A 15,695-nucleotide genomic window follows, 5' to 3' on the forward strand; every position below is an offset into this window, starting at 1 on the left:
TGAAGATAAAGCACGGTTGCTTTCTATTTATAAAATATTTACGATAAAAGACAAGCTAGACATAAAAAATCGTTAAAGCATTTTTGTAAATAAAAAGGATTTCTTTTTTTTGCAAAATAATTTCATATATATAATGCAAAATTTAATAAGCATAGAAAGAATGTGCCATTTTCAGAATAATATTACTTAAACAGTTTGTTTTGAAACAGTAAATTTAGCAATAGTAAAACAAGTGTTTTGAAATATATGCACTAAGACGATGATCTTTAAGTTAACCACAAATCAGTACACGAATATAAAAAAGATCTGTGGGATTACTAAGTTAAATCATGTAATTGAATAGGATTATATGAATCCTTTGAGCTCTGAGAAATAATATGACGCATAATTATTCACTTAATGCAAGGGCATAGATTGCTCCAAAAAATATATATTTGTTTTAATATATATATGTATGTTTAAAATATATAAAAATATATATATGTTGAATTTCCCCGAAAAATTAATCTATAACTTCAAACCAATCTGTGGGTATTCTGAACAATCAAAACTAAACGCTAAAAAAATGAAACGCGAAAACGATGCATAGTCTTGAATGATGTCTCACAGGAGATATCCAAAGTGTTAAAATGCTTTAATTATCTGTTAATAGCAAATATCTGGCAGACAGATTGGATTAATACCATTTTCTGTTTCAATCCCCTACAAAAGCTTTAAAGTTTGAACTTTCTATACAAAAATACACATTTAACTTTAATTAAGATTAATAATTACAAAAAAAACACAACGTTGTGAATCCATATGAACATAACATAAAATTAATTTTGTATCCACGAAATATATTAATTAAAAAATTCATTAAAAAATGAAAGTGTTTGTTAGACAGTAGGGTTAAACATCTGTATTCAGTATAAATGTAAACGCATTTTATGCTGAAATGGAATTTCAGTATCCTGAGAATTAAAAAGTACGGATAATCAAATTTGCATTCAGGCGAGTATTGAAAAACAGTTTGATGCAGTATTCCTAATAATGGGAGATATTCTAACAGTTATACGATGTTTTCAAAATATTCTTCAGTGAAATACGCATTGAAATTCTTTTAAACGATGTAATCTGAAATTATTGCAATGACAATAGATGCCTTCTTATTACATAATACCTTTTCACAATCTTGAAGGGATTTCAACACTTCAGGTCTGAGAGAGAACATTGGGTAATTGCACTTAATAATTTGGTATCAGAGCAATTACAGGGGAAAATATATTTTAAGCAATAGCATTCAAAAATTAAGTAGGAGAGATAAAATTAGAGATATAAATTTGCATTTCTTTTAGCAAAAAAATTATTCCCAAGAAAGAATTTTATAATACACTAGTTGATATATCCGACATTGTTTGAGATTAAGATTCTTTCATGTATAGTATTTTTAACCTATAAACTACTTTTATAAAAAATGTATAATATATAAAACCGTTTGCAAGACATAACATTGAAATAAAAGAGAAATTTAAAAAAAAAAAATGGTGGAGAATAATTCAAAGTCTTAATGTGCCAGCAAAAGAATAATTTCCTAGTCATTTCCTCATTTCAAAATCGTCTGCGTTAAATTTTCTAAAGAATTAAATAATAACTGAAAAACAAATAGAAAAAGAATGAAATTGTTATCGCTGAAAAAATAAAAATTTTAATACGATGCAAATGTTTTTTGGAATAAGATTCTCCGAATTTTTTTGTGAGAAAAGAGTCAAAATATCAGTTAATTACTCATAGCTTGGATTAGTTGATGGCATTAAATATTTATTTCACTTATTAGCAGGTGCTTTACTTTTCTTACTTTTGTTTGAGCTTTTAACTTATGCCAGCTTTTAGATTTTGTTAAATCACTATTTTGAAACAAATGAAAACCTGTTGAAAATCTATATTAAAATTAAACAAATTTTAAAAGGTAGTTAACAAAGTTAACATTAATTTTAATGCATTTAATTTTTAAAAAAATTAAATACAATTTAGACAAATATTATGTAATAATGAAATTAATATCATTGAAATGGTAACATTGAATTTTAAGATGATTTAAAAGTATTTATTTTGGAATAATTTCTCCTGGGCTTACCTGCAAGAAAAAATCTGAAATTTTAATTAATTTCTAATTGAACATCTAATTAATTTTTGAATGTTACAAAGTTGACAGTATTTTTTCTTTTATCTTAATTTAAAAGTGGGTTAAATTGATTGAATTCGATGCAGCTGTTTCGGAAGAGATGTGACATACACAAACATGAAATAACTTTCATTTATATTAAGATTAGAGGAATATTTAATATCATTCAAAACTATAGACAATAATTAAAAAAACGTGAAGTTTGCAAACGTAATTAGGGGTGGCGTGTGCATTTGCGTTAAATATGATATTTTAAAATTTTAAATATAATTATTTCTTAAGATTTTAATTTAAATAAGGAAACAAAATGAAGAAAAAGTATTTCGTAAAAATCACTCTAATAGTTTTTAAAAATCATAATTTAAAATGAGCTTAAAAACGCTACATAAATATTTACAATGCTAATAATTTCCAGCTCAACCAGTCAAAACTATTAAAATGAAGAAAGTATTTGTATTTCCACTCGGTTATAGAAAATATCCAAAAAATATCCAGTGAAATATTTCGAATCATACAAATGAAAATCAAATTAAAGAGACTTACCTAGCACATCAATATATTTATTACTTGCTGGAATTATAACACTGTACTCGCTGTAGCAATTTCAAATAATGCTTCCGCTCTCGTGAATTTCTCTAATGGCAATTCCGGATTGATTTAATCCATAAAGAAAATGTCAATTTGCAACATCAAGGGTAAAAATGCGAAAACTAAGTTTTGCAAAAGATTAGAGCTATATTCTTGGACGATATACAAGAATAGACACAATATTATGGACAAAATCCTTCAGAACCTTTGAAGTAACCAAATCTTATAGATAGTAAGTTTTCGATACTTTCTGTAGATTTTTAGCAAACATTACTAGTAATTCCAATTGGTACGACTGTTCGGTAAATATCGTAATGTAAATCTATTAATAAACATTTAGCAGACGATTCCTTTTCAGACATTTTATAACTGCTTCTATTTTTATTTTATTAAAATATTATTAAAAAGTAAAAGCAAACGATTTTTTCGTTGATAAACATATTTTGTTAACATTATTTCGTTTTTTTTTTTTTTTTTTTTTTTTTGCATAATACCTGATGATCAATTGTAAACCTTCTGGAATCTGGCAATGTTTGTAAGATACGCTGTTAAGTTGAAAGAATAAACAGGCCGATGGAATTCTAAAATGCTTGGAGTATTATTTTAGTTTTAAGAATTTAAGATGCTCTGCAAGCTATAGTTTGAACTTAAGAAAACGGGTAGTTTTCTAGAACGCATGCACGACGGTCATGAAACCATAGACGGTTTAAAATCATCATCTTTTATGAAATAAATGTCAAAAAGGACAATTCATCAACATAGTTACAAACATTTCCGAACGTTTTCCGTCCAATTGCTTGCACAGGAAAGAAGAAATGCTGGGAAATCAGGTTATTTAATGAATTTTGAAAAACTTGCCATGTGCTGAATAGTCTTATTGAACGAACATCCATCGAAAATCACACATGAACCACTTGGAATGAAAAAACACATGGATCCAACAATGATCCATTTTGTCTCCTTTAAATGCAATTATACTGTACTAGAAATTCTAGTTGTCGAAAGAAAATGCTTTTTAACAGGTAAATGTTTAAATGGCGTTGGAAGAAGAAGCTATCAAGTAGAATTTTTCAGTTCTCTTAGTTCCTAGTGTGATTAGTACTGAAACTTGGGTATCTAAATATAGCATTACGCAATTAGAATTCACCAAAACTATCAACTGGATCATGATTGATTATGAAGGCATTGAACATTGCTTTTCACTTTCTGTACACGTAGTATAGAGAAGTACTGGAATAGTCAAAAAATTCGAACTCGAGATTTTGACGAATCTCCACGTTTTAGACCACCGAGTTCGAAAAACATATTTTTTAGAAAATGTCCATTTGTGTAGTTCCTATTAGGATTGACTGTGAAAATGAATGTAGGCACTTTAGTTTATAGATGACAAAACTGAAGAAACATCAACAACTTATATTTAAATCAAAACAGCACAGCACAAACATTCAACGCTTTTTTCTTTCATCATATTAAAAAAAAAAATCTACCTCTTAGTTTTTTTTTTTTTACATCTGTTGTCACTCCTGAACAGAGACTCTTACTTCTCATGGAATTTGACCGTGACGCAACAGTTTGTCTGCCTATCTGTGACAAAATAACCCAAAACCGCTTTGATCTAGATAGATGAAGTTTGGTATACGCTCTTTACACTAAATGTGTTGATTTCTATCAAATGGTGAGCAAAATCTGCTTAGAGGAAGAATGCCTGTACGGGTGTTCGAATATAATTTAACAAATTTAACTACAAAATGAAGAGAGCTGGATAGATAAAATTTAATATCTATAGTCTAAACATCTTTCAAATTTCGGATCAAATCCAATATGGGTTTGACTGTCTGTCGGTCTGCACTTTCAAAAACATGTAAATGTGATAATTCAAAATCGCCATGATTTAAATACATCGAACTTGGTATGGGATTGTGACTACAGTTGTAGTTTTGGGACAATTTTTTGTTTCAATGGGTTGGGAAAAAATGCGTCTGAAACCCAAATTCGATTTTCGGATGCCAGCGATTAAGCGTTAAAAACCAGCCAAGGATGACACGATACATACAGTAAAAATGCTAAATCCACACCAGAAGCTAATATTTCGTAACTGTTGTACGCCAATGTCATGCAAGGCGTCCTCTGGGATAGCACCTTTTTTAGAAAGTATGCGAAAAAGTTAAAGGGAAGAAACTCCTGCGGGTTCATCATTATTCTTTTCTTTTGCCAATGAAGCCACCATTTTAACAAAGCTATTTTGGCGGGAATATATTCGAATTTAAACAATCTTACACTTTCTGAATGGCGTGAAGTTTTTTGTCAAACGATTGCAATTTCATTTACAGGTTACTTAATTACGAAATTGCAATCAATGTTGAAGGAAAATCGCTTTAGACATATGCTTGATATGCTGTGGGCAACTACTATGTGTAGGAATGAAAAGGGCGAGGTATCGATCCATCATTGATGATAATCAATAAGAAATTGAAATATTATATGTAACCAATTATCTTTAACCAAATGAATTTTATAACGGATAATAAAATTAATTATGATGGGAGTTTGAATCTGTGTTACTCAAAAACACGTAATAAAACTAATTTCTCAATAAAGCATTCGTGCCCAATTATTTAAAATTGTTCGAAAATAAATGAGTCAACACATATTCAACAATAATTTTTATATTTGACTTTATTTTGTACAATATCTACAAATAAATATTCTTTTGTTTCAATCTATTTGATATCCGACAATAGCGCTACACCTCTCAAAATCCAGTGATTAGGATTACATTCGCTTTTCAAATCGATGGATGTTATGTAAGTAGAGTCTGTACGCATCGCCTTTTTGTACACCGGACATTCGTACACATCCGGACTTTTACCAGACGTGCTGTTGATGGCATATACGTGCAGAAGAGGTAGTGGCTCGTACAGGATCTTGGGGGCGGATTCTCTGAGACAACCTGTCTTCATGTCCCAAGATGCCCCTTCCAGATGCAGACCATAGATGTAGACTCCTTCGTTTGGAGATTCGCTGACTTCAGTTGGATTACGGTAGTTAGTAACTTTGTTACGCTGGGACACTGAGTCCAGTGCCCAACCCTGGTGAGCTCTGGTCACTTCCTGGAATATTTAAAAATGACAACGAAACTTTAGCATATCATTTAAATCTTGACCTATGAATGGATTTAACTTTCTAAGTAGATGGCTCATCTTTTTCGGAATATTTATTATTTTTCCCATCCATATTAGAGAGTAAAAGCGATTGAGATGTACAATGTCCAAGCAATTTTTGATTCTTAAATTAATTTCTTTATCGCATATTTAGGTGCAAAAACTCTGTACGAGACATGAGTTATATGCGAGGTGTTAAGACAATTAAGAATTGTTGATAGTTTAAACTGCATACATCTCCGCTTTTGCATATTAGCAGTTTTGAATTCAGTTGTTTAATTATTTTACTCTAAGCTTATGCGATGTAAAAGATGGAATTAGTATATAAAACACGAATTACAGAATATGTGAATTCTTAAATGTAAACCAAGAGTTTTGAAAAATTTACAAATCCGCCGAAAATCTCTAGTACCCATTTTTTTAAAGATTTTACTTCATTAATAAAAACTGCTACTATTCAGGCTTCAGATTTAGACCATCTAATTAAATTATCCTTTCTTTAATGTCTTAACACGCTCGCTGCGATGAAACATGTCTGTGATTTGGGCAACTATCTAATAAGATGCTTACTTATTTGCTCTCTCTTAACCGGTTAACAGTTTCGACCTCTCCGGGAAATGTGTATTTAAATTGTATCAGCTGATTAATTATTTATTAATTGCAACTCTTGTGTAAAATATACAGTCTGTCAAAAAAAGTATTGGGACAACACCACAAGTTCACAGAATTTTGTGATAATATTTTACTTAAATATACAAATGAAACAAAAACAAAAAAGTAAATATTTTCTTGATATATACAAACCCTAATATTTCAAACAAACAAAAAACAAAAAAACGTGCTCAAAAAAGTATTGGGACACTACCCTATAAATAAATAAAAACAATGCAAACTTAAAAGTTAATATCTTGATGGGCCGCCTTTGCTTTTTATGGCCTTTCATAGTCTATTTGGCATGGGCTGGACCAATTTTTTGCAAAATAATCCATCGATTTTGGCCCCCACTGACCAAATGCTTTCTTTAGTCCTTCTTGTTAGAAATTTGATATTCATATAATTTTTGCTGCAAATAGTCCCACACATGTTTAGTGGGAATAAGGTCTGGACTTTGTGAAGGAGTCTTAGTAACACTAGGATAGTAGTAGAGGACCCATTACTTTCAAATATCAGTAATTTGTCTTCTATGCTTCGGGTCATTATATTGGTACAATATAAAATGTCTCGAGATTCCCAGATTGCTCGCATTTTGCATTAGATTTCGATTGAGAATGTCAAGATAGACATGTCTATTCTTTGTACCATCAATAAAATGCAAGTTCCCAATACCAGTGCTTGCCATACAACCCCAGACTATTTGATTGCCACCTCCATATTTGACAGAAGGCCTTAAAGTTTTGACATTCGTCGCTGTATTTGGTTTCCGCCAAAGGTTTTGCTTGCCATTTGATCTGAAGATGTTATATTTGCTTTCTTCAATAAAAATTAGATTTTCCCAAAATTCTTTATGCAGTTTTACAAACATTTTAGCTAATGCCAATCTAAATCGTCGATTTGCTTCTCTGCTGTAGGGTTTTCTTTGGGGTATTCAGTCCTGATTGTCCTGATTTGAGGTATTCAGTCCTGATTTCTGGCAGTTTCAGGATTTACAGATTTTCCGAACTTACTTTTACATTGCAAAGTCAATTTTATTGCATTAATTTTTGCCATATGAATTTGTTTCACAATCCACCTCTTTTCACGTTCATTAAATGTAAGGTTTGTACAAAAACCGACTTTTTGAAAAACCGGTTTTCAAATTCAATATTTCCAAAAAACCGGTTTCAGCCAGTTTTCGAATTTTTATCAAAACATAGAATAAGGAAAAATATTTTAATTTATATAATATAACAAAGGACGAAATCAGTATCAAAGTCAAAATATAAAACAAAAAATTACGGATTACATGTATATATTACTTACACAAAATAACGAAAACGCAAATACAAATTTCAAATAATATTGATATCATTTTCACTAATTTTAATATCTTTTAAGAAAATAGGATTTTAAAAAAACATAAAATATCCACTGAATGTTGGCTAAGTCTTGGTCTTATTTTGGACACAATATTGCCTGAAATTGAAAATACTCGTTCACTAGCTACCGATCTTGGTTTTATAGTTTTCATGGCATCAAATAACAAATCTAAGTTTTAAGTTCTTTTATTCGTTGCCTCAAAGAATGAAAATTCAGCTGTCAGTGTCTTTGGCTGTGTAAGTTTTTTTTCAGGGTCCTCAAGAAACTTATGAATTGATTTTTACATGGCTTCTTTTAAAAAAGCATTACTCTGATGAGTAATTTCATCGATTTACTCCTCATCAGAATCGGTTTCCACATAAGAATTTAGAAATATTCTAGACAATATATTTCCATATAACTTAATAATTTCAGTTTTTGAAGCTAAAGAAAGCACTCTAGATTTCTTCGCTGAACTAGAAATGTTTTGTGGATTTTTCGAATGCTGCAAAAGAATTGCTAATTAGTACTTGTCTCCTTTCTTGAATTCGTTCTTCTAAAGCATATAATAATTTCAAATTTACTTGTGTTTATATTCTTTTTAGTTCATTTAACAGGAATTTAAATATACCTTCACTTGTTAATAAATTGGCATCTCGTCGCCCTAAGCCTTCAGCTGCTAGACGAATCGGTCCCGACAGATAGAATTAAAAAAAAAGAAGAGGAATATCTAGGCGTTTCGGAAAATCGATTTTCAAATATTGACAAATTTACTTTGAAAAACCGGTTTTTAAAACTGGCTTTCAAAAACCGTCAAATCCTAAATAAAGGTCTTTGGATGCCCTGACCTTTGCTTGTTTTGAACACTATTTGCATCCTTAAACCTGTGAATAATGTGAAAAACAATAGACTTGCTCAATTTCAAAATGCGTTCCATGCAGCGAACTGATTTTTCATTTTTTCCAATAACTTATTACAAGGTTTCACACACCAACTGATATATCTTTGTTTATCACCAGTTTTTCTACTACTAATTTTATCTATTAAAAATTTTATGTTTAAATTTATTGTCTAAAAATGTGGTAGTAAATTCAGTTCTATTGATGCGCTATATATCCGTTGAATTTCTCATTTCAAAAGTGTCCCAATACTTTTTTTGACTCCTAATTGCCTTTGAATTATATTTGTAGATAGATCATATTATAATTCTAAAATACCAACAACATTTTCCTTACAATCTGTTCATCAAATGTGAACATATTTCTTGATTCATTTTGTTTTTATTTTAATGTGATAAATAGTTTTGTAAACAGCTTTGTATTTATTCAAGCCAAGTGCCCCAATACTTTTTTGAGTGACTACACTTATGCCTCCGGATTCATTATTACTGCTAACGAATAAACTCGTCATAACAGAAAATGTTGTATTTTTTCCATGACGAGTATACTCGTCAAAAAAAGTTAACCGGTTAATTGTTGTTGAGAAGAGAATATCTAATTAGTTAGAAGTTGTGAATCACATGGAATTCACGCGATGAAAAACGTGTTAAAATAAGGTGATATAAACAAAACATAGGTGCACTCTACTCGCATAAAATTCTACATGAAATGGGAACTCTTGCTGCCGCAAAAATTATGAGTAACACGGCATTCGCCGTACTAAATATACTAGAGAAGGGATCATCTAATTAGTTAGATAATTCAGTAGAATTAGATTGTAACAATGAACCACAAGAAAGTTAAGCGGTAGACAACGTGTTAACTAACTATTTGATGGAATTGTAAGTTTGTAGTCAGTTTTTAATATCGTGAGTATTAGTTCCCGTAACAAATCAAGAAATTAATACATAATATATATGATGGAAAAGAAATTCCGTTGGAAATGTCAACTCAAGAAGTGCAGTCTAGTACCATAAAAATCTCGTAGAAACTTCATGCCATTCTCACGTTCTGGTAAGCTTTGTTAAAAAAATCATTAAAAAATGAACCTTTGCTATGATTCTTACCTGTCTCATGGCCGTCAAGAATCCAGTGGGATTGAAAAGTCCCGATATCCAGAAGGTGGAAGGCCTGCCTTTGAAGCACCAGCGTCGAAACTGCTGGTCCCTCTCCATCAGTTCTGTGAACCAGAAACCGAGTGTGCTCGACTCCCAAGACACCTGTTGAGGGAAAATAACACTTGATGTACTGGAGTGGAAATGATACTTGATGTACTAAATTGCTAGGTGAATATTTGATGCAAGGTAAATTCAGATTACTATAAACAGAAAAATTTTAAATTTATATTATATAGGATATTTCAAATATAATGGGACAAAACTTCAAAGGCTGGCAACTTACAATAGGGGATGGCGCCGTAAGTACAAATATTTGAGTTGCTTCAAGAGATCTTGCGTTAGGGAATTACAATCGCGTTTAGTTAATAAATTGTGCCGAAATTGCGTTAGGTGGTTATTAAAAAATGACAAATTCTTTACTGTAATGTTGCAATAAGATGTGGATGGAAAGATTGATTTAACGATTTAACCGAGGAATTTATTTTTAAAAGTCCTTCACACGGTGCGTAAGCAAAATCAAGCGAGGACGTGCATGCATGGTTTCATCAAAGGGTTGACCATCTGTCGGTCATGTGTCAAATTTTGGTTTTAATATTCGGAAGGAAGGGCCAAAATACAAATTCCACTTTCTGATACATTTGCATTAATCAAATCCAGGCTGTTAATCACTAAATATCGCACACTAATAGGTTCTTTCATAACTATTATTCACCAATAGCATAAGGTTAATAATACATACATTATAAGTAGATTAATTAGAGAGCATACGAGAAAATTTCTGAGAGAGTATTCCGTTGTTTTACTCAAAATGTTAGTCTCAAATGTCAATACACTGTCACAGAACAGCATATTGTTACAAAAAATTTTTTTCGCCAAATTCAAACAAGTTCATTGTAGTGGATGTATGGTGACGCAGTCAGCAAGTTTCAATAATAAATAACGACGTTTATTAACATGAAGACACGAATACACAGACGACAAAACCCAACCGAGACGTACACAAGCAATACACAGCAGAGCATTTAGATGAGACAGAATCATACAAATAGTAATCGGTAGTAAACAACCACAACAGCACACAAAGCGGCTTTCGTAGCTACTCTTTACAGTCTCTCCAAACGTCTGCAATTCTCCACTGTCTCCTCGCTTGAGCTATATTCAACTGCCGACTACTATATGACTAGCTACTCAACACACGACTCGATACTGCTTCAATACTAACTCTAAGACTCGGGGCACTGCTCAATTCTCAATCCACTAATCGCTTGAGTTCCACTCAAGCTTGAGCATCTCTGGACTGATCAAACTAATTCGTCGCTGACTAACTATACGACTAACTTCAGTCAGACTTGAACAGCCGGTCTTTTATAGCTGGGCACAAATGGTTCTCGAAAAATCACACATAATTTGCCTCCTATTGGTCCTATCGTCAAAATTGCTATAGATTCTAGTATCATCCATTTTATCACCAAAGTCGCCAAGTTTGTCGCCAAGCCGGAGGTCACTGATCCGGCATCCAAAAGAGCTCTTTGTAAAACTATCTTTTTTACGATGAAACCAAACTGCTGGGAAGCAACATTACGGATTTGTAACAAAGTGGTATTCATATGATGACTACATTCAATGGGCATGGCACATATTGAAAAATTAGTTATATAATTAACTAACATACGTAAAATACATAAAATGATACTATTGGTTTGTATCAGAAAGAAAACCAAAGTCCACTTGCGAGGGCCATCTGCAAAAATCTAATCCAACACAGGCAAATCAAAGTTTCCTTGATTAAAGCCCACGTTGAGTATAAGGGAAATGAAGAAGCCGACTGACTGTCGAAGGAAGCGGCGGAATCAAACATGGAACAATGCCACACTAAGGTACCAAAATCCTACCTAAAATGGTTCGTTAAGGAGAAAATGATGGAAGAGTGGCAAAAGGATTGGGAAGACTGAGATACGGGGCAATCTACATTCAATATTCTCCCCAAAGTTTCCCTTCAACCGAGTAACTGGAAAAGGGAAGATATTCTTTTCTCTACATTCCACGGGCCAGTCCCCTCATATCATTGGAGTTTTAATCTGATCCCTAATGCATTCTGCCCTTGCTGAAATCTTGATGCCACACCGATCCACTACGCAACAGAATGTATGTTGACTTCTTCCTTCCACATGACCAAGCCAATATCCGAACTAGAACGAGTTTGGTTTCGTACCATTGCCTCCTCAAAAGGATCCAAGTTGAAAATCCAGAGAATGATTCGTCATCTCGAAGAAAATCAAGGTCTGCTTAGATTTCAAGAACACTGTAGCAGATTGGTATGCGTGAGGATAGAACCTGGGATCTCGTGGTTCGCTGCCGAGTAACAAGACCATAATAGAAAAGTAATTACTCGTGTTTTGTAGCTGTTATCTGGCTTATAAAGTTCACCACAACACTATTCCCAAGAGTAGTACTGTACATCTATATATTTATTTTCTATTATTTTTGTGTTTGCACATAGCATTTATTTGTATTTTTATTTTTTTGTGCTGTTTTTTTTTTATTTTTATTTCCGTCCTCATTTCTAATTTTTTGTTAATATTTTAATTATAATTTTTCCTGAATTTTGTAATCACAAACAAACCGTAAGTCTGTTTCTGTAAATGAGTATAAGTTTTCAGTTTTTCTCTGATAGTTTGTTTAATAAGCCAAAGCCACTTCCCATTTGAACTTCAAGTAGCTCATTGGTTTCAGCTTTCTTTTATCCAATATTAAAATCCCATTACCAAATTTTAATAAATAAATATCAGATGTCGAACAATAGTCACAGGGATGGATCAAACAGGAGCGTCTTTCCATGTCTCTCCCACTTCATGCTCATTACACTGTTTATATAACCAGAAAGTTATAGTTGCAGGGGCATGAAGCGGTGTTGTGTGTATCAGAAAGATTGGTGTGAGGGTACCGAAAATGAAGACCAGAGTGTTATACCTTTGCCCACAGTTCGGGCACCCTCGCCTGGAAGATGGCCTCGAGGGCGTCCCTGAGTGCATCGTTCATGATGATTGTGCCGTCGATGGCCAGCTGCAGATCGAGGAGGTCGTTGCGGACGGTGCAGATCACCTTGTTCATCCGGTCAATCTCCAGCCGCAGGAAGATGTTGATGGGCTCCAGAGGACCCATTTCTTGGAGGGCGCGACGAACCTGGAATGAGAGAGATTTTCATTTGAGCAAATGGTTAACAATAGTGGTTCTCGATAACTATATGAAATATGGATTTTGGTATCAGGTTTTAGTCACGGTTTGGTTAAAAGTCATGTTTATTGAAACTGCCGTTTTAATGTATTTCGAACTTTTAAAATGGGATAGAAACACTTTAACGCCTTAATAATTTTGTTTTTTACTTTTCCGGATACGAAGTATATCGTATAGTAATCGTCAAAAAACTCCAGATTTTGACGAATCTCCACGTTTTAGACTTCTCCGAGTTCGAAAAGCGCATTTCTGGAAAATGTCAATCTATTTGCCGCTGATGTAATTCAAAATTTGCTTTGAGCTAGATGGATGAAATTTGGTATATGGTTTTTACCCCAAATTTGCAGATTTCTGTCGAATTTTGAGCAAAATCCTTCCAGAAAAAGTCTGTCTGTCCGGTTTTTCGAATAGAAGCTAACACGATAACCACAGAACGAAGAGAGTTAGATAAATAAAATTTGGTATATAGATTTAAATCTATAATATAGAAATTGTCAAATTTTCCAAATCCAACCAGGGATTGACTGTCTATCGGTCTGTACTTTCAGAAAAATGTAAACGTGATAACTCAAAAACGCTATGACTTAAATATATGAAATTTGGTATATGATTTTGTGGCTACAAGTATAGCTCTGTGTAAAATAGTTATTTAAATTAGTTAGGATAAACGTATCTAAAATACAAATTCGATTTTCGGATACTATTAACCGCATGCCAACAATTAAACACCAAACGCCTCCCCAAGTTTTACACGATAGATTAAGTAAAAATGCTATATTCCCGCCAAAGGTTAATATTTCTTAACTATTGTACGCCAATACCATTCAAGGCGTTCTCTGGAATAACACCTGTATTAAAGTATTATATACGAGAAAGTGTTGGGTTGACCACTGCCGCTGGTTCTATGATCTGATCAGAGGACAGCTTAAACTTCGGAAATGTGTTGTTCTACAGATTCCACCTAGAATCCATAGAATAGTCAGAATCCATAGAATTATTTGTGTTATGCATGGTTTTTACATCAAATTATAGAATCATTGAATGATTCAGTTTCGATATGTATGCGCGATGTCATGCAGAAAGGTTAAGATGTTTATATTACTAGCATGCATTTGATTGAAAATAATGTGTAATTATTTCCATAAAAGAACGTGGACTTCTTTGAAATTAAGTTCCATTAAGAAATAAAATTATATTGACTGAGAATATAATAGCTTGGGCTTATTTTCTAGACCCTACATACAGATGCCGTATGTCCATTAATGCCTAACCGTCCCAGAACAGTCACTTCACGGTTTCGCGGTAAATCCATTCATATTCCAGTGATTCCTTTTACTTACTCGTCATTCGAGGCATGCAAATTAAAAAAAAATTGAAATGCAGAAAAATTCGAACTCCAGATTTTGATGAATTTATATCACCCTGAGTCCGAGAAACACACTTTTGGAATTGCGTCTGTCTGTCCATCTATGAACGATAACCCTAAAAACCTTTGATTGAAATTTGGCACGTGGTGTTTAGATTAAAAATTACATATATCGATCAAATTTTGAATGAAATCCATCAATTGGAAGTTTGTCTGTCTGTTCCTACGTATGCACATAAATCTAATAACCAAAAACCTTAAGGAGCTAAAGGGATGAAATTTGGTACACAGTTTTACCATCAAATAATAGCTCTGGATCTACTTTCGAATTTTATCAAAAACAGTTCGGCAGTTTGCCAATCTGTTTATTCGTAAGTATGTTAACGGAATAACTTAAAAAGACAAAGATTTAGATAAATAGAATTTATATGAGGCTCTATGATACAAATTGTACATTTGTATCAAATTTTGATTTAAATTGATTGAAAATCAAGCGTCTTTATGCTTTATTATACTACGAAACACAAAATGCGCCATAGTCGATTGGAGAAAGGAGCGGCGGCTGTGGTCATTCTGATTTTTCCGTGTGGCTCGGAGCGAGTGGGAGTAGCCGGTTTAAGGTTATTTCTGAAAGAGAAATCGCCTTTCCAATGTTTTAAAGTACTTGAATTCAAAGAAATTGGAATGTTCTCAGAAATTACAAAATTGAAAATGTAAAGTTAATTTACAGGACTCTGTATAAAATGGAATCTCCTTTTTACTTTTACATATATCTAATCATTTCCTTTCACAAATGGCGATAGTTTTATTAGCACGAATCGATTTCGCTATTATCCATAATGCCAGCCATTCCTCGGCATTCGTCCGGATTCTAAAAGAATCGATGTACAATTGTTGATGGAAATATATGCCATTCCAGAATGAATCCGAACAGTCCATTCCGCGAAGACAAAGACGTATATTCCGCCAATGTATCGTAAATACAAGTAAATGACACATCATATTCGCGTAACGACTCTTTTATTAGGAGCCCATACTCCATTAACTAGCATAACAATGGAATATTCATAAATGGCCATCGAAGCTAATTGCGCCTCCCTTCGTTCCAGAATGATAGAAAGTTATTTAAAT

The 15,695-nt window shown here is 32.7% G+C and overlaps 1 protein-coding gene across 1 annotated transcript in view; it reads right to left on the minus strand.

Moving 5' to 3' along the window:
* Positions 1 to 5,472: 5,472 nt before the first annotated feature.
* Positions 5,473 to 15,695, minus strand: part of LOC129965553 (dynein axonemal heavy chain 5-like) — a 272,814-nt gene continuing 262,591 nt past the window's right edge. Inside the window, exons 54-56 of the mRNA XM_056079546.1 lie at positions 12,935 to 13,147; positions 9,914 to 10,066; positions 5,473 to 5,862 (exon numbers count right to left, since the gene is read on the minus strand). Of these exons, the coding sequence (XP_055935521.1) occupies positions 5,473 to 5,862; positions 9,914 to 10,066; positions 12,935 to 13,147 (756 nt within the window). The remainder of the gene's footprint in view (positions 5,863 to 9,913; positions 10,067 to 12,934; positions 13,148 to 15,695) is intronic.

The sequence above is a fragment of the Argiope bruennichi genome, chromosome 4, assembly GCF_947563725.1.
Source record: "Argiope bruennichi chromosome 4, qqArgBrue1.1, whole genome shotgun sequence".
In the NCBI taxonomy this organism is placed as follows: Eukaryota; Metazoa; Arthropoda; class Arachnida; order Araneae; family Araneidae; genus Argiope; species Argiope bruennichi.